This window comes from Leguminivora glycinivorella, chromosome 10 (genome assembly GCF_023078275.1).
Source record: "Leguminivora glycinivorella isolate SPB_JAAS2020 chromosome 10, LegGlyc_1.1, whole genome shotgun sequence".
Classification (NCBI taxonomy): domain Eukaryota; kingdom Metazoa; phylum Arthropoda; class Insecta; order Lepidoptera; family Tortricidae; genus Leguminivora; species Leguminivora glycinivorella.
Window position 1 is genome coordinate 22,511,079 of NC_062980.1, and position 24,013 is coordinate 22,535,091.

General features: G+C 37.5%; 1 protein-coding gene across 1 annotated transcript in view; it reads right to left on the minus strand.

Annotated features, from left to right (window-relative positions):
- LOC125230082 (G-protein coupled receptor Mth2-like) overlaps window positions 1–21,450 on the minus strand; it is a 190,000-nt gene extending 168,550 nt beyond the window's left edge. Inside the window, exon 1 of the mRNA XM_048135086.1 lies at window positions 20,949–21,450. Within this exon, the coding sequence (XP_047991043.1) occupies window positions 20,949–21,272 (324 nt within the window). The 5' untranslated portion in view covers window positions 21,273–21,450. The remainder of the gene's footprint in view (window positions 1–20,948) is intronic.
- Window positions 21,451–24,013: the final 2,563 nt, after the last annotated feature.

A 24,013-nucleotide genomic window follows, 5' to 3' on the forward strand; every position in this document is an offset into this window, starting at 1 on the left:
CAGGCCTAGCCGAAGTTACAATCTTTGACGCTACTTGGCGATCAAATGAAACGATCGTCAACTGTTAAGACGCAACAGACCCCGTAGCCGAATGGCATTTCTCCGACGCCAAACGAAAGCGATACGCCGCTGGCTCTGTCGCGCCAATACGCAAGCGCGATAGAGATAGATATTTACTAGCGCTTCGTTTCGTGAGCGTTTCGTGAGCGATTGTGCCATTCGGCTAGCCACCCAGGAGTGTTATTAACTAGATTTATAGAAAAAAGTGTCCATTCAGAACAACTCAGTTAAAATATATTGTAAAAAAAAACCTTTAAAATCGAGGTTCGGCTCTCGACTGTTTCCTCCTTCAAAACTTAATCAATCGTAACGAAATTTGAGAATCTGAATAAAAATGAAATAATCTATGTCGGACCGTTTAGTTTTTTTGCCTAATTGTTACCAATTTTCATTACTACACCTTTTTTTGTGCCATAATCAATGAGGCTAAAATTTCCAGTAAATTACAGAAATTTTGAGAATAGGGATGACGACTACAATAAAAATGGTATTTTGTTTAGTCCGTCACTTAGATCGTCCAAAAATACTTAACACATATTTTTCGCTTTTATTTATTTATTTATATTAATTAATGAAAAATAATTAATATTAATTTATTTCTAATTAATGAAAAAATAAATAATAATAAATAAATAATTAAAATGTAAGTAAAAATTGTACCTAGGCGTGACGTCACGCGAAACTTCAACGCACTGTACCGTCGTCATTTTTCGTTTACGACAAAAAATATACGTGTCTAAAAGTCTTTGATAATCTAACTAACAGACTAATTAGTTTTTTTTAGTCGTTTCGCCTATTCTGGAACTTGTCCACTGTTAGGAGAGCCAGCTATGATACGCTTGCGATGCGTAAGCGACTGTGACTTTGGCTAGGGTACCCAGGTCGTCGTAATAAATGAGCTAAGAATTTGCAATCCTTTCTTGCCAATCTTCTTCATTGTCTTCAATTGCCTTCTTAATGTGAACGTTTTTCTTTGGATCTAATGCTAAGAAAGTGCCCAATATATTTAAATATTTTAAAGCCCTAATTTTGTGAGTCTTATAACAAATTACACGATTATTTTACATACATACATACATACAATCACGCCTGTATCCCATAAAGGGGTAGGCAGAACACATGAAACTACTAAAGCTTCAGTGCCACTCTTGGCAAATAAGGGGTTGAAAGAAAACGAAACTGTGACATTGCAGTGACAGGTTGCCATTGCCAGCCTACGCCACAATTTAACCCATATCCCATAGTCGCCTTCTACGACACCCACGGGAAGAAAGGGGGCACCACACAGGCACGACGACAATTATTTTATATTACTATAACTCACGAATATAATAGTTTTGAATGATTCAGCACGCTAAGTTTCATTAGACTTAATTAACCGGGATATCAGGGTTCGTGATTGCCTTTTGTTTTTTGTCTAGGTAAGATATATGTGAGTGTGGTTAGTAAAACGTCCCACTTTATCGGTTACCATTAAGGTGAGATTTACTTTTATCTTTATATGAATAAACTGGCAAAGCGGCTTTATAGCAATCGACAAAGTGGGACGTTTTCCCGTGCACGCTCACATATGTGCCGTATCTGGGTAAGTGGCGCTTACGTCCCGCGGCGTCGTATTTGTATACGAACATCGCTCATAACGCCGTAAAAGTCATCGACAATAAGGTTCCTTTACCCAGATATCGTCATCGTCACATATTATTACGTCTTTTATTGTAAATAAATAAATAATACGTTTACACATAGATAGTTACATAAATAACGCGTTATGGTTGGCATGGTGGATGGAGGACGGGGAAGGCCATCCACCAACCCGCTGGGTGGACAGCGTTACGGCTCAGCCACGACATTGGTCTAAGCGCGACAGCGGTGAGCGGCAGCCATACGTGCGAATGAAAAGTCCCAACGCTGCGTCTCGCTCCAATGTATGGCCGCCGCTCACCGCTGTCGCGCTTAGACCAATGTCGTGGCTGAGCCGTTAAGAAGGCCTGCCAGACGACACAGGAGCGAAAATGCTAAAATAGAAAGGGGGGCTCCTTTCAATTTGGGAATTTCAGTTAAATATACTATTGTTATTAACTAGATTTATCGAAAAATAATTGTCCATTAAGAACAAGTCAGTTAAAAGATTATTGCGAAAAAATCTTTAAAATCGAGGTTCCGCTCTCGACTGTTTCCTCCTTCAAAACTTAATCAATCGGAACGAAATTTGAGAATCTGAATAACAATGAAATAGTCTGTGTCGGACCGTTTAGTTTTTTTGGCTAATTGTTATTAATCTTGAGTATCACTTGAATCAAAAACATAGCGGGGACAGACTGGATGGAAAAGGCACAAAAAAGAAGTGATTGGAGGCAGCTGGAGGAGGCCTATACCCGAACAGGGGCCATGTCTTAACTACGTTTTTTTTTAAATTGAAATATTTACAGATTGTTAAAATAAAACTAATTTTAAGTCATGGAAATAAAGGCTATGTTATGTTATGTTATGTTATCACTTGACTCTATGTAAAAATACTGTCTTAATTTCGTTGTCGACATCTGTCATTCCTGTTCAAAACAATAAACTGAAATAGGACTCATGCTTCGCAGAATCATAATATCTCGTTACCCACGCGCACTTTATCATTTATATCATCAATTTCCAGAAAAAAATAACTGAAGGAACCCTCGCGACTCCCCCACTGCATATTAAATAAATTCGCAGAACGATTCAACGAGCGTAGGTAGGTACTTTTATATGCTTGACCTTTCCTGCTTATGTGTTGCTATTGCTGAACGAATTCTGGGCTCAGGCAGGCAAACATGGTCGCGCGATAAATGATAAAACATCAGGTCGTCCCTATCGCACTATTCGTAAGTTCGATAGGGACGGCCTGATGTTTTATCATTTATCTCGCCACCATACTTGCCTACAGGGAGGTCAATAAGTACATGTAGCTATAGCTTACATTCGTCCTATTATTTTGTAATAGTCGCATAGAAAATTATATGAAGCGCTGGTGGCCTAGCGGTAAGAGCGTGCGACTTTCGATCCGGAGGTCGCGGGTTCGAATCCGGCTCGTACCAAAGAGTTTTTCTGAACTTATGTGCAACATGTCATTTGATATTTGCCAGTCGCTTTTCGGTGAAGGAAAACATCGTGAGGAAACCGGACTAATTCCAATAAGGCCTAGTTACCCTTCGGGTTGGAAGGTCAGATGGCAGTCGCTTTCGTAAAAACTAGTGTCTACGCCAAATCTTGGGATTAGTCAAAGCGGACCCCAGGCTCGCATGAGCCGTGGCAAATGCCGGGATAACGCAAGGAGGATGAGTTGTATAGAAATTATATAACTAGCTACGTTTACGATTCGTAAGCGTTTCGTAATTAGCTCTCCTTATCGCTCTTCTATACAGAGTGGGGCCTGTAACAAAGGCGAAGAATTGACTGTAGGCTATTCTCCTTATACTCATCAACATTTGTTCAGTGACTTTTAAAAATATACGCCTACGCTTCAATGTACGCCATTATTGTTGTCATGTCTGTCACACTTTAGACTTAAGACCCCTTGCTCCTTAGAGCGCTCATCAATTTCACGAAACGGCCATCGATAGATGGCGTTGGCGCTCGGTACGCGAGCACCGGCAACTCAACGCGCGTTTCAACGCAGACACGAATAATCTTGATAGTTTTGAATTAAATTGCTAATAACATAATTTTCAATTTTATATGGGGACTCTTTATTTAATTTCATATTCATGGTATGGTAGTAGTAAATAAGGTATATGAATGTAGTAAAAGTATAGTATTAGTCTACATGTACATATATAAATTCAGGTTTCCTAATTGATTGATTCAACAACCAACACCGCTGAGCCGAAACTACGAAAGCTAGAAAGTCGAAATTTGTATAGATTGCATTAACAAAATTTCGAAGAGATAAGAATCGATTATGAAAATTTACACCCCTAGTAGAGGGAAAAAGGGGGTGAAAGTTTGTAGCGGGATCAATTTGTTTTTTTTTTTATTAGGAAAATTTTAGTTAGGAACTTGAAATTAGAGAATAGTTTAATAGTGATTTCTGTTTTTTAGGGTTCCGTAGTCAACTAGGAACTCTTATAGTTTCGCCATGTCTGTCTGTCCATCCGTCCGTCCGTCCGTCCGTCCGTCCGTCCGTCCGCGGATAATCTCAGTAACCGTAAGCACTAGAAAGCTGAAATTTAGTAACAATATGTATATCAATCACGTCAACAAAGTGCAAAAATGAAAAATGGAAAAAAATGTTTTATTAGTGTAAAGTGTAAAGTGGGGGCTGATTTTTTTTTCATTCCAACCCCAACGTGTGATATATTTTTGGATAGGTATTTAAAAATGAATAAGGGTTTACTAAGATCGTTTTTTGATAATATTAATATTTTCGGAAATTATCACAGTTATAGTGACTTTCATATTTTTATAAGAACAGCATGCACTTACGTCCAGAACAGTGACATTTGGTGCATTGGAACTGCTCATGATGTGTCACTTTTTAACCGTCGCCTCAAATCTGAGAGATTTGAGGCGAGGTTCTCAATTCGTCTGTATGTTTATTTATTTTTTTCATTTTTTTATGTTTGTTCCTCGATATCTCCGTTGTTACTGGACCGATTAAAAAAAAAATATTGAATGTATATGAATACAGATTGGTCCCATTTTTCTCAGAACCCAGTTCTGATGATGGGATCCTGGAGTAATCGAGGGAGCTCCTCGAATCTGAAAGGCATACGTATGGTGATTTTTGTGTTTTTAAAGGAACAGCATGCATTTAGGTACGGAACAGTGACATTTGGTGCAGTGGAACTGCTGATGATGGCCAGAACGGAACTTCTCAAATCTGAACGGCACGCTTATAGTGACTTTGGTATTTTTATAAGAACAGCATGCACTTTCGTCCAGAACAGTGACATTTGGTGCAGTGGAACTGCTGATGATGGTCAGATCAGAACCGATCTTCTCAAATCTGAACGGAACACTTATAGTGACTTTGGTATTCTTATAAGAACATCATGCACTTACGTCCAGTCCAGAACAGTGATATTTGGTGCAGTGGAACTGCTGATGGTGGTCAGAACACTCAGAACCAAACTCTTCAAATCTGAACGGCACGCTTATAGTGACTTTGGTATTTTTATAAGAACAGCATGCACTTACGTCCGGAACAGTGACATTTGGTGCAGTGGAACTGCTGATGATGGTCAGAACCGAACTCCTCAAATCTGAACGGCACACTCATAGTGACTTTGGTATTTTTGTAAGAAAAGCATGCAGAACAGTGACATTTATTTAGTTATGTTTGTTAAGCATAATTATTGAGTTTTCAAGTCAAAGTTTGTCAAGCTTCGATTTCTTATAATCGGATTCATGAGGAATTGAGAAACTCCTCAAACCTTAGCGTTATACGTATATTGATTTGTGTTGCCATCAAATAATTAAAGCATTAAAAGCAGTTTTAAAAAATACCTACACATTTCTACATAATCCAACATTCGCAAGTAGCTTTCACCACAACCCGGGTTTACTGACGATTCGCCAAAAAACGTTTCCCAAAGTTTCACATCCCAAACTATTATTCCCAAATTATCATTTCCCAAATAAACGTTTGGCAAAACAACTTATCGCAAATTGACATTTAGCAAAACTTTTTTTGGCAAGTATTTGTTTCCCAAAATATTTACTTGGTCAAATTTCATTTTACCAAATATTATTTAGTCAAAGGTATTGTTAGGCAAAATTTCCATTTCCCAATATATTGTAATTAAATGGTGCACTGGAAATTTGTTTGTTGATTTTGTACTATGTGTCCAAGATTTGTGTGAAATAATGTGTATGTCGTACCTACTTTTTTCCTCCGGCTGCAAATGTCAAGGATGACAATTTCACTTACATGTCCGGATACATTCTATTAATAAGAAACCTTATGTTTTCAAGACCATTATGTTCTATTAATTTTTAATTACTTTAAAACGCCATTTGCTCACTGTCAACCTAACACGCTCCTCCTCGCTTCGCTCGTCGTCGCACCTAAACTGACCCTGTCACACACGAGTTTTCTGTTACAATACTAATAAAATTATTACATAACATTTATGCCTTGTAATATTTATTGTCAAACGTGGTTTTGCATGGTGTAATTTGTAGAAACATTTTTTGACAAAAAAATAGTTGACAAAATAATTTTGTCCAGTAATATTAATTTGACAAAAATAAAGTTGAGCAAACTTTTCGTGTCCAACTGAAGCCTTGGGAATAAAACTGAAATTATCATTTGACAATTTTAAGTTAAATTTGGCAAAAAAATCTTCGGTAAATTAAATTAATCCCGTAGAAATGAAAATGCAAATGCCTAATTATTTTCGAAGTTTGCGATGTGAAATTTTGACCAAACATGTTTTTGGAATATAAGTTTTGCCATTAAAAACGTTTTCGAAATAAAGTTTTGACTAAATAAAATTTGACTAAGTAAAATTGTGCCAAATGATAATTTGACCAAACAAAATCATTGCGAAACATACCTTTGCCAAACAATACTTTGGGAAATGAAACTATTGCGAAATAATTATTGGGAAATGAAATTTGACGAAACGTTTTTTGGCGAAACGGCAGGACACCCCACAACCCGAAAGGCGGCGGTTTTTTTTTTTTTCATAAAAAATATTAAACGTTTTTTTATGGGATAGGAGGCAAACGAGCAGATAGGCTGCCTGATGGTAAGCGATCACTGCCGCCCATGGACACCAGAAGCACCAGAAGTGTTGGAGGTGCGTTGCCGGCCTTTAAGATGGATGTACGCTCTTTTCTTGAAGGTTTGATGGTCGCATTGGTCCGGAAATACCGCTGGCGACAATTCATTCCACAGTTTAACTGTGCATGACGTGACCAAATTTGCAAAACGTTGCGTCTTAGAAACATTTTAAAGGGTGAAAATCTAAATATGTACACCGTGTCCAATAAGTTTGAATACAGCACAAATAGCCAATAAAACAAAATGAACAAATACTTAGTTACTACATTATTATTATATTTTATGAATGGCACTCTTATTTACTACATTCACAACAAATGTTTTGGAATAACTCCAGCATTAACTTGTTTACCAGCCTCAAACGCTTCTCAAACGGATCACACGCGGCACGCACCGTTTTCTTCACATTTCATCCCAAATACTCTCAATAATCTTTTTGAAATGATCTAGGTTTATGATTTTATAAAAATTTAGTCTTCAAAGCATGTATGACCATACAAAGTAGTCTAATACGCCTAAACCTGGAGGCCTGGGTGGCCACTCATGTTTCGGATAAAAAACTGCCAAATTAGTCTGAAACTACGCTAGAATACCATTTGCCGAATGTGCTGGAGGTGCGTCTTGTTGGGACACATGATACTCATTCCCAAGCATCCTTTTTAACTTTAAGGCATTTTTTCTCCAAAACCTTGGTTTTAAAGAAAAAAACGTTGATTTTAACGCTTTTATCTGTAAGTACTGAAGGTAGTTTACCTCGCTTACATACTGCATCCCACACCTGGGCCGATGGTGAGCTCTGGAACCTAGGCACATTTTTCTAGTTGCCCGGAACGTTATCTATCCTCGGTACCCATAATAGTTTATTTTGGACACGTGGCGTCTGTTTTATCACATACAGATTCTGCTTATAAAAAATAACTCGTCACCTGCGTGCCGAGCAAGTATTTTGTTGGCACTTTACCTCTTTGTTTTTCTTAGACACTTCGGAAATTTCATGAACTTTGTGCTTGTATTTTATTAAAAGGAATATACTCTTCAGTTTAAATAAGAATTTGATGGCCTGTGATCCCTATATCTTTAGAACTGAGGTAAAATGTGAGTATTCGGACTTATTGGACACGGTGTACATGTTCGTTCTAAAAGTAGCTGATCAAGCATCGTCGGTTTGGAAAGCCTGCGGTAAAATTTTTGCTCATTACTATACATATTCGATTTAAAGGGTTTTGAGATTTAGGAAATAAAACAACGCTTCATTAGATTTAATTTAATAGCATTATGTAATTATAATCTCAATGTAAGTGCAAGCAGTCTTATTTACAATAAACTTAAAAGCGGAAACAAATATATGCAGAAAGAAAAAAAAGAAGCTGTCAATACTGAATCCCCTAGGGTGGCTATGTATGAATAGCACAGAAAAGTATTAAAATAAAATAAAAACCGGCCAAAAGCGTGTCGGGCCACGCTCAGTGTAGGGTTCCGTAGTTTTCCGTATTTTTCTCAAAAACTAACCTATAAAGTTCAAAACAAATTTTCAAAGAAAGTCTTTGTAAAGTTCACAGGTAAAGTTCTACTTTTGTGATTTTTTTCATATTTTTAAACATATGGTTCAAAAGTTATAGCGATTATTTCCGAAAATATGAAAATTATCAAAAATCGATCTTAGTAAAACCTAATTCATTTTTAAATACCTATCTAACAATATATCACACGTTGGGGTTGAAATGAAAAAAAATATCTGCCCCCTCTTTACATGTAGGGGTACCCTAATAAAACATTTATTATTATTAACGACCTTCCACATATTTATAATGAGCCCAAACATGATGGGGTTATGATGAGGAGAATAGCAGTTCTGTTGACCACCTCCTGACTCCATCATGAGAACTTGGACCTCGTCTAGTTCGATGGTGCTCGTCAGCCCAAATCTAATGAGCCCGAACATGATGGGATTATGATGAGGAGAATAGCAGTTCTGTTGGCCACCTCCTGACTCCATCATGAGACCCTGGACCTAATCTAGTTCGATGGTGCTCGTCAGCCCAAATCTAATGAGCCCAAACATGATGGGGTTATGATGAGGAGAATAGCAGTTCTGTTGACCACCTCCTGACTCCATCATGAGACCTTGGACCTCATCTAGTTCGATGGTGCTCGTCAGCCCAAATCTAATGAGCCCGAACATGATGGGGTTATGATGAGGAGAATAGCAGTTCTGTTGACCACCTCCTGACTCCATCATGAGACCCTGGACCTCATCTAGTTCGATGGTGCTCGTCAGCCCAAATCTAATGAGCCCAAACATGATGGGGTTATGATGAGGAGAATAGCAGTTCTGTTGACCACCTCCTGACTCCATCATGAGACCTTGGACCTCATCTAGTTCGATGGTGCTCGTCAGCCCAAATCTAATGAGCCCGAACATGATGGGGTTATGATGAGGAGAATAGCAGTTCTGTTGGCCACCTCCTGACCCCGTCATGAGACCTTGGACCTCATCTAGTTCGATGGTGCTCGTCAGCCCAAATCTAATGAGCCCAAACATGATGGGGTTATGATGAGGAGAATAGCAGTTCTGTTGACCACCTCCTGACTCCATCATGAGACCTTGGACCTCATCTAGATCGATGGTGCTCATCAGCCCAAATCTAATGAGCCGAAACATGGTGGAGTTATGATAAGTAGAATAGCAGTTCTGTTGAACATCTCCTGCCTGACTCCATCATCATGAGAACCAGAACCTCATCCTGGTCCCAAAATATAATAATAATTCAAACTCTCAACAAACTTCACGTATAACTTAAAATCCAAAATCATATGAAAAGCATGTCGAATGCTAAAATTGCATAAGGTGTAAAAAGGATCAAGATTTGTTTAGTCGCAGTTTACGGCACTTCTCGGAACTATCGAGCTGCTTACGAAAGCTAGGTGCGCCGGACGATCAAACGCAGGTCCGTTGTCTTCGAGCGCTCGGCGCAGACTGAGCGGGCTCGCGTTAGCACAGTGTCTTTTATTCGAATTTTAGGTGTTTTAAAAACATATCTATCGACAGAAAGGTATGTCTTATATGTATGATTTTTTTCTTATAGGTCAATAAGAAGTTCTAGTTTAGGATAATATTATTTAAGAGTTACAAAAAATGCAGGAATCGCAGGAAAAACACATAATGTAAACCTCTTTTTATCGAAAAAATGGGGAGGATACGGAAGGTTATTTATCCACCATTTCAAGTAAATCTTAAAATGTCAAAGTATTAGCTAACTCGTACAGGATATAACAAATAGGATTGTGATCATTTATTACCCCAAATAACATTTTTAACAGCACAATCACGATTCTAAACGAGCTATCCCACTATGAAAATTGAAAACGTCTTCCGAAAAAACTGATTTTTCGGAAGTATAAAAAGACATATTTTAAAGTAGTACCAATTGACTTTCTAGCTTAAGATATGTACTTTTAGGAACATTATCATTTTTTTAATAATCATTTATAGTTTCTTTATAATTTTGAATGAAAAAGGTTCTATTTTGCAAAAAACGCTCGTCTTTAGGAATAAGGCCTCTTAACAGAATTCGCAATACATTACCTCTTAGAAAAAACTTTCAAGGGTGATAAAAATCAAAATACAAGTTATTTTTAAAAGTCGCCGAACAAATGTTGATCAGTATAAGGAGAATAGCCTAGAGTTCAATTCTTCGCCTTTGTTACAGGCCCCACTCTGTCTGTATATAGTGGCGCGACAGAGAAATACTGCGTTTCCATCGCCAAGTTCCGTCAATGATTGTTGTTTAGTGTAAGCGGCTGGCAAGATTTTTAACGATCTTTGTCCTGTTGCTAATTTGTACTACTAGGTGGTAAATTGATAGGCGGCGAATGAGACAGTTTGACATCAATCGAGAAAACGCATAAATCACATGATGGCCGATATAGTATTTCGACCGCGAGATAGATTTAAAAAATGTGTAACTGTGGAATGAATTGTCGCCAGCGGTATTTCCGGACCGATACGACCTTCAAATCTTCAAGAAAAGAGCGTACACCCATCTTAAAGGCCGGCAACGCACCTCCAACACCTCTGGTGTTTCTGGTGTCCGTGGGCGGCAGTGGTCGCTTACCACCAGGCGACCTGTCTGCTCGTTTGCCTCCTATCCCATAAAAAAAATGTGTAAGGTACAGCGGGGCAAATCTCGACTGGGGGCAAATGTAACTGGTCCATTTTTTCCATGTTTTACAATGTTTACATTATTAATAGAGTGGTTATACCTATATGGTAGGCGTGTTCAGGGGATACATGTAGAACTCAACATCGTAGTGTAATTATGGAAACAATGGATTAGTTACAATTGCCCCCCAGTCGAGATTTGTCCCGCTGTACCTTACCGTAAAATTTGCGAGGAAACACTCTCCCGACTTATTATATGTTTAGTCTACAGATTTTGAAATAGGGTCAAATATTGTCCTAATTTCCATCCAGTTCTAGTTTTTAGTAGTTCCTTAATAATGGTTGACTTTTTAACACATACTCTGCTAGTAAAAGGAATACAATTCTGGCCACGGTAACCTTTACACTAACGGTGTGGTGCCATGCAAGGCTATTTCATGTTTTAACTACGTTTCAGCTAACTGGAATGTTACAGTGTTTTCATCGGCATGGTTTTCAATAACTTATGGAGTTTCGTAGAAAGGAGTGTGTGATTCGTGTCAGTTTGTTTATTAGTAATATTGATTAATATGCCTCGTTCTATTTTAGTTTTTTAAAAGTATTCTCCGAAACGTATTCTCTCTTATGTCACCGCGAGATAGAACACACTTTTTTTTAAGTTATTTATAACAAGACACTTACAACTATTTAAAAAAAAAACAATTTATAACAAGACACTTACAACTATTTAAAAAAAAAAAACAATTCCGCTAAACTGAGGACAGTTTAAATAAAATAAATAAATAAATATTCGGGACACCTTACACAGATTAACATAACTAAGCAAAGCTTGTACTATGAATGCTATTATAGTACACGGGGGTGCTTATCTTTTGTTCGTTTTTATAGCCGATAGCTCATAGCTTACTAGCTCGCGGCGGGACCAGTGCCTAAGGACGGGTAGTCTATCTCGCGGCGACATACACCCGCGGCAATCTTATGCTAACCCTACTGTAAGTAGTAACCAAGATCTGGTTTCAGTAGAGTGTTCTGACCACAAGCTCCAATCACGAACTTTGGACCGATGCCCGCGGTTAAATTGATCAAGAATTTACAACGGGCATTAAGGGATTTCGGATCTAATCCGACCTTGGTTATTTTGCTCGTCTGGTTATTATAGTGGTCGTAAAAGCATAGGTTTTTAAACTAGGCTATAGAAGTCTTAGTCCTAGGTTCTAAGCGCAGCGCAAATTGAGAAACCTTTTGTTAGATAACCCCCTGTACTCTGTAAATGAGTACATGGATTTGAATTTTTAATGACCGATGATATTATTATACCTATATTTCGCTGTTATATAATATTTTCTTGCTTCGTGATAATTTCATGATATTGTAACTTAATTTATTAATTTTATTTAGCTTGGCATGTGTATTTTCTTTCTTTGTAAATGACGATCCTTATTGGGAGACACAATTATTTTTATTTGGAATTTATTATGTAATTTTTGACGATCATGATGAGAAGATAAATATAATTTTGACATGTAGCAAATTTATAGTGTAATTTTTATCATGAAATAAAGAAATCTAATCTAATCTAATCTATAGTCTAGGTTCAAAAGCTATACATATATTGTATTGTATTTGTATTGATCTTTATAAATAAGCAAGGAAAACATTATGAGGAAACCAGACTAATCCTAATAAGGCCTAGTTTACCCTCTGGGGTTTAAGGCCTGATGGTTGCAGTAACTTTCGTACAAACTAGTGCCTTTGCCAATTCTGGGATTAGTTATCAAGGACTGCCAAAATCCATGGCAGAGTGAAATGCAAAAAAACATTGTCGTTTTAGGATGTAGAAGTTAGTCATTAAGGACCATTTAGTTCTTTTTAACGAGAATAATGTATAAAATGTATTATATAAATTGTTTTGATTTTGGTAGAGTTAAACATATGACAGAGTAAGTAAACGAAACATGACATTACTAATTACTACTCATTATGCCTACGAGTATAATGATTGATATATTATTAAATTTGACTTTATCAAGCTCTGTAAAGTACAGAGGAGACTTGCGTCACTGAATTTAATTTTTTAGTTGATTTAGCCTTTTTAAATGGAGATTTTCATTATTCGTTTAACGCGACAATGCTGCACCAAAATTGCTATAAAAGTTACGATGTCCGCTCATCAGTCTCATGCGAGTCTCTTAATTAGTGACGTTGCTACGATTACCTCATTTTAGGTACGTAATACGTGCGTAATGTGTATTATCTCAATTATCTGAGTGACAGTAACAAATCGCGGCCCTCGGGCATCAGCTGCGTAACAGCCTTCTATCGACCTACCGTCAGCATCAGTAGTAGGTATGTATGTACTGAAGTTGTGCGTAAAGCATTTCCGAACATTTCTTTTTTTTGCCACTTTTATGAAGTGTGACATTTTTGAAAAAAAAAAAATGATACTTCTACACAGAATTACTAGCTTTTTCAATCCTAGTAGTAAAAAAAATGTCCCATACGATTTTTTCTTGTTTTGTTACCATTTTCCGTACATGTTGTATGGGGTAACAAAAGAGGAAAGTAACAAAAATGTATGGAAATTCTGGGACACTTTTCGTCTCCCAGTGAAATTGAAAGTAGGTACTCGTGATTCTGAGTACAATTGACCTAAAATTCCCTAAAACAATAAAATAATTTTATTGGCAAAAAAAAGAAATGCTCTCCTTCGTATTTTTACGGAAACGTACGAACGTGTCACATCTACTTTAAAAATATATCACTCCGGACCACATATGATGTGCATAAAAATCTTTAAAAAACTTCCTCAATTTATAAAACAAATAGACAGTTATTCAAAAAAAATCCCTTAACACATATCCGATAAGCAAAACCTTCTATACACTGCAAGAGTTTTTTGATGACAGAATGTATTAATACCTATTATGATAAAATTGAGTAGCTTAATTCTAAAGTATTACTAATAACTTGTAAAACCTAATTTGTAATTTATTTATATACCTACTATTAAGTAGTTGTAAGATTGCTACGCCCTTGCAGGGTCATATTATTCCCACATGTTATATGTTTGCAATCAATGTTTTGTTTTGTTTGTTTGTGTCATGCTATTTCAGCCAGCCTCTTTACTGATAATATCTCAACAATCCGGGAAAAATCAAAAGAAAAACTTTAATTTTGCACTACATCTGTAGCGAATGGAACATCGAACCAAAATTATAATAACTTTTCAAAACATAGACAAATCTGTACAGTTCGATTCGAGGTCAGAAATGTCAGTTTTATAAGTATAGACACATCTCTTTTTATTCAGCGGTTACTTAATAGTAGTTACAATAAACGGCGATAAAGAATGCACATCGGTCTTTGGAAAGAAACAACGTCACATAAGCAAGAAAGAGACAACGCTCTACGAAGACGGAAACACGATGTGCAATCATTAACGCCGGGTACTGTAGGTATTTCGGAACGTAGTTGAATGGCACGAACGCTCACGAAACGAAACGCTCGTAGATATCTATCTCTCTCTCTTGCGTATTGGCGCGACAAAGCCAGACTTCTCTTTCGCGGCGTTTCGTTTTCGTTTCGCGTCGCAAAAATGCCATTCGGCTACGGCACCTGGAGCGTTATTTGATCCGCTACTTTCAATGCTGACTGTACCAACGAATACAACATAGTAACAACCTTGTTCGAGTACAACATAATCATTAACAGCCTACCTACAAGTATCACATAATCACTTCCGAGTTCCAAACAATCGCTTGTATCACAGCGGTTTCATATTATTATCTATGCCACAGAATATATAATAGTACAGGTACAGAAGGTTCACTCCTTTGATGATCACAAAATGCCGCCATTCTAAATTCTTACCTACATTAACAAACGGACCGCACGCGAGCAGCCGACATTGAATTCTATTGCGCCGCGTGAAGGTCGTCACCAGTGAACGGGCCGCGAACTCGCGGCCGCCGGCATGTACTAGTAACGCGGCGATAGAATCGCGGAGTGAGCCGCCCCTGTCTATACTTAATATCCCTTCAGGTGGCGGAGCTACAAGTTGCATAGGGGATAAGTGGCACGGTCGTTTTATAAAACATTCCGTTAAGTGGCAGGCGCCGGGAGCCGGACTCTGGGAAAAACAAGCCGATAAGTGGCAGGGACCGGCTCCCGGACCCCGTGCGACGATATACCTAAATATATAAATAAAACCGTCTAAAACTGTATCTAGCTTCCTCACACTTGCACGAACCATTCGTCTGATTCGTCACTAAACAAGGACGGCATTCAGTAAAGGTCCAACACCCTCAACTTCAAAACAGCTTGAAATATGACCCAATTTGATTGGACCAACCGCCTGCCATATTTGAGACACGTGTTTAAAAACCGTCTTTTTTGCAAAAATTGTACTGTAATATGTTAAAAAAAGGGATATAAGTGTAAATAAATGTATATTTAAGTCCCTGAATTACTTTTTTATACAATTTACTGTTTGTTTTCCTAAATAAAGTTACTTTAATACATGGAAGTGGTAAACGTAGCCACCTGATATTTGATCGAGTCTAGCAAAATTCACATAAATGGAATGTATTTTTTTGCTATGGAATGATTTTAGCCGTTTCATAATGAATCCAGTGATATATGGTTTATGCACAACATCCCTACACTTTTTGAGAAATTATACTTTTTGTAACACAAGTGACATTCGCGATGACCACCCGTGAGGGCCCCGCCACTCAAGGGTAAACTTTTTCTGTCATTTTATCGGTATCCTTGCCACTCAACAGCTTTTTATTTCAAGTCCGGCTCCCGGTTACCTGCCACTTTACGTGCGGTCGGCTCCCGGATCTCGCCACCTGAAGGGCTATTATAAATGAAAAGTGTGTGTGTCTGTTTATTTGTCCGTTTTCACGGCAAAACGGATCGACGAATTGACGTGATTTCTTAAGTGGAGATAGTTGAAGGGATGGAGAGTGACAAAGGCTACTTTTTGTATCTTTCTAACCCCCCACTTCCGTAAAATGGGGGGGTGGAAGTTTGTATGAAGCATTCCGCAAATTTCGAATTTAACGCGAGTAAAGCCGCGGGCATAAGCTAACTTAATATTATAAATGGCCAAGTGTTTGTATCTGTTTGTTTGTCCGTCCTTCACGGCAAAACGGAGCGACGAATTGACGTGATTTCTTAAGTGGAGATAGTTGAAGGGATGGAGAGCAATATAGGCAACTTTTTATCTCTAACCCTCCACTTCCGTAAAATGGGGGGTGGAAGTTTGTTTGGAGAAATTGGAGAATTTGGAGAATTTCGCCATTTTCGAATTTAACTCGAGCGAAACCGCGATGTTATGAAAGTGACTGCCTTCTATCCTTACAACCTAGAGGGTAAACTAGGCCTTATTTGGATTAGTCCGGTTTCCTCACAATGTTTTCCTTCCTTATTATCAGAGATCGGATTTTTGTGCGTCATCTCATACTAAAGGTTGAACACGCCAAAAATGGGGCACACTTAACACTTTCGAAACCGGGCTCTACGCGGCGCTACGACATTTTCGCTACTTACGGGGAAACCCATGTAATCGGCTACGCTTCTACGAGCGGTGTGCCCGACAGTCGGGTTCTTGGTAGCGAAAGTGTTAAATGTTTATTATAAAAAAAATATAATAAATAAATAAAAGATGTTTGATTTAAATATGAGCAAATTTTATGTATTTTAAATGCAAACCATAATTAGTCAAGGTTTCTCGACGAATAAGTCCTCGATCGTACTTTTCTTCGAACACGACTCATAATAGGTAGTTTGCACCATCACGTCAGGATACCTCTTTGTCGCCAGGTCCACAGTTTTCGCCGCTCCTCCGCGGAATTAACCTCCCCGCCTCTCTTTTTAAGAAACCCTTTCATTATACTCCAATATTCCTCGATAGGCCGGAGTTCTAGGCAATTTAGTGGATAGCTATATTTCGGTACCACGGCTACACCATTTGCTTTGTACCACTCCATGACAGGTTTCGCGTAGTAACACCTGGCAAGGTCTGGCCAAAATAAAGGCCAGGAGTGGTGTTTCTTAATAAACGGAAGTAATCGCTTTTGTAAGCACTCTTTTTGATAGATGCTGCCTTTTATTGTTCCGGTAGTGACAAAAGAGCTGCTTCTTTTCCCGCAACTGCTAATTGCCTGCCAAAGTAGGTCTTTTTTTTGGAAACTTAGATCTTTTTTTATTTGACTGTCTTTGGGAGCCTCTGTGCTACTTTTGCTAGTATAAAACTCTTGGCCAGGGATTTCTTAGAAATCGGATTTTATGTAAGTTTCACCATCCATCAGAACGCAGTCAAATTTTGTTAATAATTTTTCGTATAGTTTCTCAATCGAGTTTCTGCTGCTGATTTCTGTCTTATATTCCGATCTGGTGACATTTGTGCTTTAAAACTTCTTAGCCCTGCTCTACGTTTCACCTTTTGAACATACGATTGGGACATCTTTACTTTTTAGCCACGTCACGAGGTAACATCATACAATTTGAAGCAAATATCCTTAAGATGCGTTCCTTCTTTTTTTTATCCTTTATCCTGCAACCCACCAATTCCTGGCTTTCGTTCTAAAGTTAGGCGTTCCCGAAACCTTTTCAATACGCAACAAACAGTGGATTGTGGAAATTTTAATCTTTTACCCACATCCCTGTAGCTGAGTTTTGGATTTTTTGTGTTTTCGTGCAAAATAAGTTCACGTTGTTTCAGTTGCCTGTTCGATATCGCTCTACATAATATAAATCTTTCACAAAAGTAACTGATATATTTAAAAACTATACTTTTTTACGATTTATTTGGCATCAAAAAAAATTCTATACCTTTTATTATAACGAAGCAGCAAATGAATTTATATGCCTCAGTTTTGGCGTGTTCAACCTTTAAAAGTCATTAAAATGACGTAAGTCAATAAGAATGTCGCAAATCCGTCCGATCTCTGCTTATTGTTAAAGACCAATTCGCATACATGTGATAATGAATGTGATAGCTGGTAGAGAATGCCTTCTGGCATTAAGTTCGCCTTTTGTACATTTCTTTTACTGTGCAATAAAGTTTAAATAAATAAATAAATAAATAATAATGTCAAAACGGAACAATGCATACTTATTAGGTCTGGCGTATCGTACGCCAGCATTTTTACGAATAAATATGAAAATAAGTATTAGGGATCTTGTGCATTAAGTGTGTAACAAATTCTGTTTGTAGGTGCTGGCCAATTCAAACGGACTCTATTTTAAACGATCACGTAACGTAACTTGACCAGTTTGGCTCAGTCGGTAGTGACCCTGCCTGCTGAGCCGCGGTCCTGGGTTCGAATCCCGGTAAGGGCATTTATTTGTGAGTTGAGCACAAATAATTTGTATATTATGTATATCGTTGTCTGAGTAGCCACAATACAAGCCTTCTTGAGCTTACCGTGGGGCTCAGTCAATCTGTGTAAGAATGTCCTATAATATTAATTTATTTCTTATTTATTTATTTATAACTTCCAGAGATTTCGGTGCAGCATGGTAGGGGATCATCCACATATTACGTCACACCAAATTTCAGGTTTTTGGACCCCTCCCCCCTCCTATGTCACGCTTTTTTGTATCCCTTTAACTGGGATTGTCACATTTAGTATGACCCCCCCCCCCCTTACACTGTGACGTAATATATGGATGTCACATTTAGTATGACCCCCCCCTCCCTTACACTGTGACGTAATATATGGATGACGCCTTAAGATATAAATTAATCCATACATGAGTTTTCTAGGTAGATGATCAATTAAGGCTCATTTTACTGTTACTAATCCTAATTAACTATTTCAGGTGGCTTGGTAGAGATATATTCCTTTAAACCGACAATGCTGCACCAAAATTTCTGGAAAAGTTACTAATCGTCACTACTTTTAAAAAATCTCGTATCTCACGCTGTTCCTCAAAGTTAAAACGCAGTATGTCTATATGCATTCCATACATACTTACTACAATTTTGTTTTCATTGACAGACGAAGATACAAGGTAGTCACGTAATGTCTGCCTATTAAATAGCATTTCATATGACGTATTCCGGGCGATTTCACGAATATTCGAGTTACGATTTCCATGTGTTTTTTTTTTTTTCGAAAAAAAGGGCTTCGCATATTTATTTTGAAAGAATGAAATTTGACTTAATCTCAGCTTTTCATTCCGAGTGGGATAAATATGAAATCAAAACGTATCCTTGTTTGTAAGCATTTTTCGGGATTGTCGTATAATTATCCAGATTAGGGAACTACTAATCTTAGTGCAATGTACAGTCAACCGATTGGAATCCTAGGCCACTGTAGAACTATGTCATAGTGACACTATAAATCAGATTGTAAGAAATCTTTTACTGCTTGTCATTTTGACATGGTTGTAGATTGGCCTCCAATTGGTTGACTGTACCTAAATAATCTACTGTAGTATAAAGTTTAATTACTACGCCAACTCTTTTGTCTCACAGATTGGCGAAAATTTAGTTTAAGGTACCTACTATGTAACTATGTTTTTTTTTATTAAAAAAAAGCGAAAACTAACAAGGTAACGGACCCAATCATGGACAGTTTAAGAATAATTTTCGCCTCTTTTTGATATTTCACTCATAAATGTAAAAATTCTACCGCTAAGCGTGTTAAATCTTGAATGTCCAATCCTTCTTTTACATTTCAAGCGTATTGCAGTATGGATACTCCTATTGGTTTCTTCATAGTTAACAAATTAAAAATAGGTGTTTTTTCTCCAATTATGGACGGCAGTTCTCCAGTAATGGATCCCCCGTTATGGACAGTGAAATAAGTTTAAAATTTTACTTTTTAGCCAACTGATACTCAATGAGTCAATATTATATACCATAAATGCAATTAGTTTGAGTTATTTTAACATAGGATTGTTTCTTGTAAATTTTGGTTTTGTAAATTGTTCCTTGTCCATCATAGGAGGTAGGCAGTTTTTCGGTTCCAGTAATGGACAGTCGCAAAATAACGCCATTTCTTTATATCTTTGGAGCAACAAACTAGTATGTTTTATACCTTATCTCATGCCTAATGCAGTAAGTAAAACGCATTCAAGTTTACACCGAGTATTATTTTTTAATTATTTTTTACATGAACTCAACTCTCTTAGCAACATTACTAAGAATTCGTCTTGATATTTTTTTCAGTAAACTGATGAATTTTATCTTGTCGCCAAATCCTTCAGAAATAACCGAATTAACTGAAACTTCAAAATGAAACAGCTCTACAACTCTAGTTTATGGTACATAGCCGTCAGTTTTTAGATACTTATTTTTAAGGATTTGTGTTTTTTTGTCCATAATGGCATCACCGTCCATTATGGGGTATTTCACCTCATGTTACTCTTACCGGAAAATGAAAATTTTCCCATTCGTGTAATTAATAATATAAATAGGTATACCAAGTATTACGTTTCTTTCTGAGAACAGATAATTCCAATCCAATCTTTACTCCGTATTTGGTGTTACGTTACGATAAAGATAATATAATCGTATAAGTACTATAATAATAACAAGTGTCCAAAGATAGGTTAAAGAGCGATAACAGAACGAAACTTACGAAACCAAAAATGGCAGTCGCTAAGTGTTATCAGTATAAAAACATGACTGTGTACTTATTAGTGTGTATCAATTTGTGCAACAATAATAAAATTGCTACCGATGCCTATCGCTAGATAAAAGATAACACAACAGCCAATCTCCGCTGAATCTTCATTTCCGCATCCCAGCGCTATCAAGATTATCCCACAAGAAAAAATATTTGTAAAAACAAAGGCTATTCACTTTTATCAACGCATCGCCGGGGGGTGACTGAAAAGGTCCCGTGAATAGGCACGCCGGAGGCTATCAGTCCTGAATGGCTATTAACCACCTCGGGCGACGATAACCGTGAAAGGGGTATTATAGGGCTGTTTGCTCCTCATTACCTGCTCCTGACGGTACGCCTTCGGGGGATCCGGCTCAGGACGCACGACACTGTCACTCACTGCACTAGACCACAAGTCTGGAGGTTCGTCACCTTCGTACTCGATAACGTTTAAGGAAGTGTTTCCTTCGTGAAACCGCCACGGGACCAAGTTCTCAACTTCGCGCGGTCTGCGGCGCTTATGCCGCACTTTGTGCCTGGTGAATCTTCCGACTTCTCCACCATCTTCTTCTAACATAGCTTTATAGAGCGAGTCTAAGTTGACCTTCAACTTTTTTCTCGGGGCGGGGTTACGGGTTCCCTGGTTAGTCCTTCGGCGTCCCATAGTTGTATTCGGAGTATGTTGTCCCGGGAGGGTAGGTGGGCGGCCGCGAGCGCGAGCAGCGCGGCTAGAGCGAGCGCGCGCGTGGCGACCATCTCGGGCGGAAGGCGCGAGGCAACTGAGCTCGAGCCGCTTTTCGCGCGCTTTCCCGATAGCGAGACATCAACGCGCTGCACTTGTTCGGACTACATTCGGAGATAAGTCGTTCAATATAAATGTAATTCATATACTCATTAAATATAAAGAGCATTCCACGATATTGTCAAGTCATACAAGTGCGAAATTTCTGAAAATTGGCTGGTGTAGGATATTTATCTAAGACGTTGGGCAGAATTATGTACAGAAAAATTATCGCCCGCTTTAAACGCCGAAAATGAATTATCAAGACACTAAATGTAATGCGTTTGTCCGGGACAGCCCATGGAATGCTCCGAAAATGTTATTTGTGAATGAATATTCAACAGAATCCGACAAATCGTTTTGTTATGATGTGTGAACACGACAAAGTATAAAAAATCAAGTTCATTCATTGACAATTACTGTAATCATTAAATACAATAGGTATGTTTTAAGCACGCACATTTAGTTTTGTTATTGTATAAGACAGTTGTTTCGAAATTATTATACATATCAGTCACGTTGTGTTTTTTTTTTTTTGTTTTGGTATTGTTTTAATCTATGTACCTACTGGAGATTCTCTGCGCATTTAAGTATTTGTTAACGTTTTTTAAAGGCATATTAGAAACACACATACATACGTACGTACATAATTGATATTACTTTAGTAACCTTATAAAAACCAGTCATACATACAACTTTGTCAGTAAAAAGTGCGCTAAATTCAAATTTCCTGTCTTGACTTGAATAACCCTCCCATTTTTTTTTAATTTCTATGACTTAGCAAACGAATGTTACTTACGTTACATTATATTATTATTCTCAGTATTTATTTTCCTTCTCATGCTAGGTATTTCACAATATGTTTATAAAAATAAAATATAAAAACATATAAACATAACATACTATTATTATGATTTCAATAAAATACCTTACTATTTAATTATGTAAAAATTTCAAAAAGTCTAAAGAAAAACAACAAAACAAATCAAAACAACAAAAAGACATTTCTAAATAACACGGACAATTTCTTTCATATTTTACCTACTCATCGAACGTACAGGTCTTCGAGACACGTTTCTTATTTCCGCATATAAGATCGTAATAGTTTTATGCCTATGATTTCAATTGAATAATTTCGCGTAACTCACAACCCGATTCCAAGTGTTTTACAACGTATTTACATTGATAACCATATTAAATCATAATCCAAACATTCCAAACCGATTGTCGCTGAATGCACACCCATATCGATTTGTAACATATCAATGATAACTTATCTTATCTAATACGTGCTCTATCACTTAGTCACCTGATATATCGGAGCAGACAAACTGCTCACAAACATCGGAACACGCTGTAAAGCCCCCCATTCACGGTGCGATATATCTGTACGATCCGTCGCAACAGATTAATCGAAACGACCGATCGACAGTGTATGTCAACATCCGACCGACCGATCGTTCACGATATCTGTCCGATCGATCGAAGCGATGAATCGTACCGTGAAAAATGAAAATGAAATGAAAATGAAATATTTAGTTTTCAGTACAGATGGTGTTTTTTTTACGCACTAGTGCGAGAAGTGGTTCATTATATGATAGGTCGAAACTTCGGTAGATCATCTGTACTGAAAAACGTCGTACGATACACGTGCGAAAAGGAAATTCGTAACTCGTGTCGATTTAAAACACTCCCTTCGGTCGTGTTTTAATTTATCGCCACTCGTTTCGAACTTCCTTTTTTACGCACTTGTATCGTAATGTACCTACTATTTCAAGTAGGCATATTACAATGCGCATATGAACGTCAAATAAAGCTACGCCGGCTCTAACCCTACGCCTCAGCCTCGAGAAGATTTCAGTCCCCCCTCAGTTGGGAGGGGGGTATCCACTATGGGACCGACAAGAAACTCGACGGGCCACTTCTTTTCAAAACATTACATCTTATAATTAACATGCATTAAATAACAAGATACAATTTAACCTTCAAAAGTGTTCATAAAAAAAAATGTGTGAATGTGTGGTGTGGGGCTTTACGCTTTAGTAATAGCGTGTTTCGATATTTGTGAACACTATGCCCGTTCAGATAATGTTAGATCGCGACTGTACTATATTCATATTTTGTATTAATCATACATTGTCATGGTTTCATACATTCATAGTACTTAGGTATTAAATAAACAATAATAATTAGTATAAGTAGGTATGTCAGAGATGTGAAGTGTAAAATTTAAAAATAAAATTAGTTATCATTTTAAACATTGAACATTTTTTATAGTAGCTACATACCGTCCATTCCAATACGTCAGGGTAATGTAAGATAACAATAGGAACTACCCTTCCATGAATTCTTTAATCGAATAAAATGCTTTCTGGGTTAAAAATAATTATTTCTAAAATAAAATAGTTATTTCTGGGTTATAAAATTTGTCTACTGTTATTATAATTTATAATACACATAAGGTTTGTTTTTAATTAGTAAAGTGTTTAAGTACTAATAGGTACTTGTAATATAGATAAATGGTCACCGCTTTCGGATGTAAGAAGCGCCTGGCATCCATGCGCGGATCCAGGGGCCTAGGAGGGGAACCCCCACTAACCAGAGATTGGATTTTTGTGCGTCAT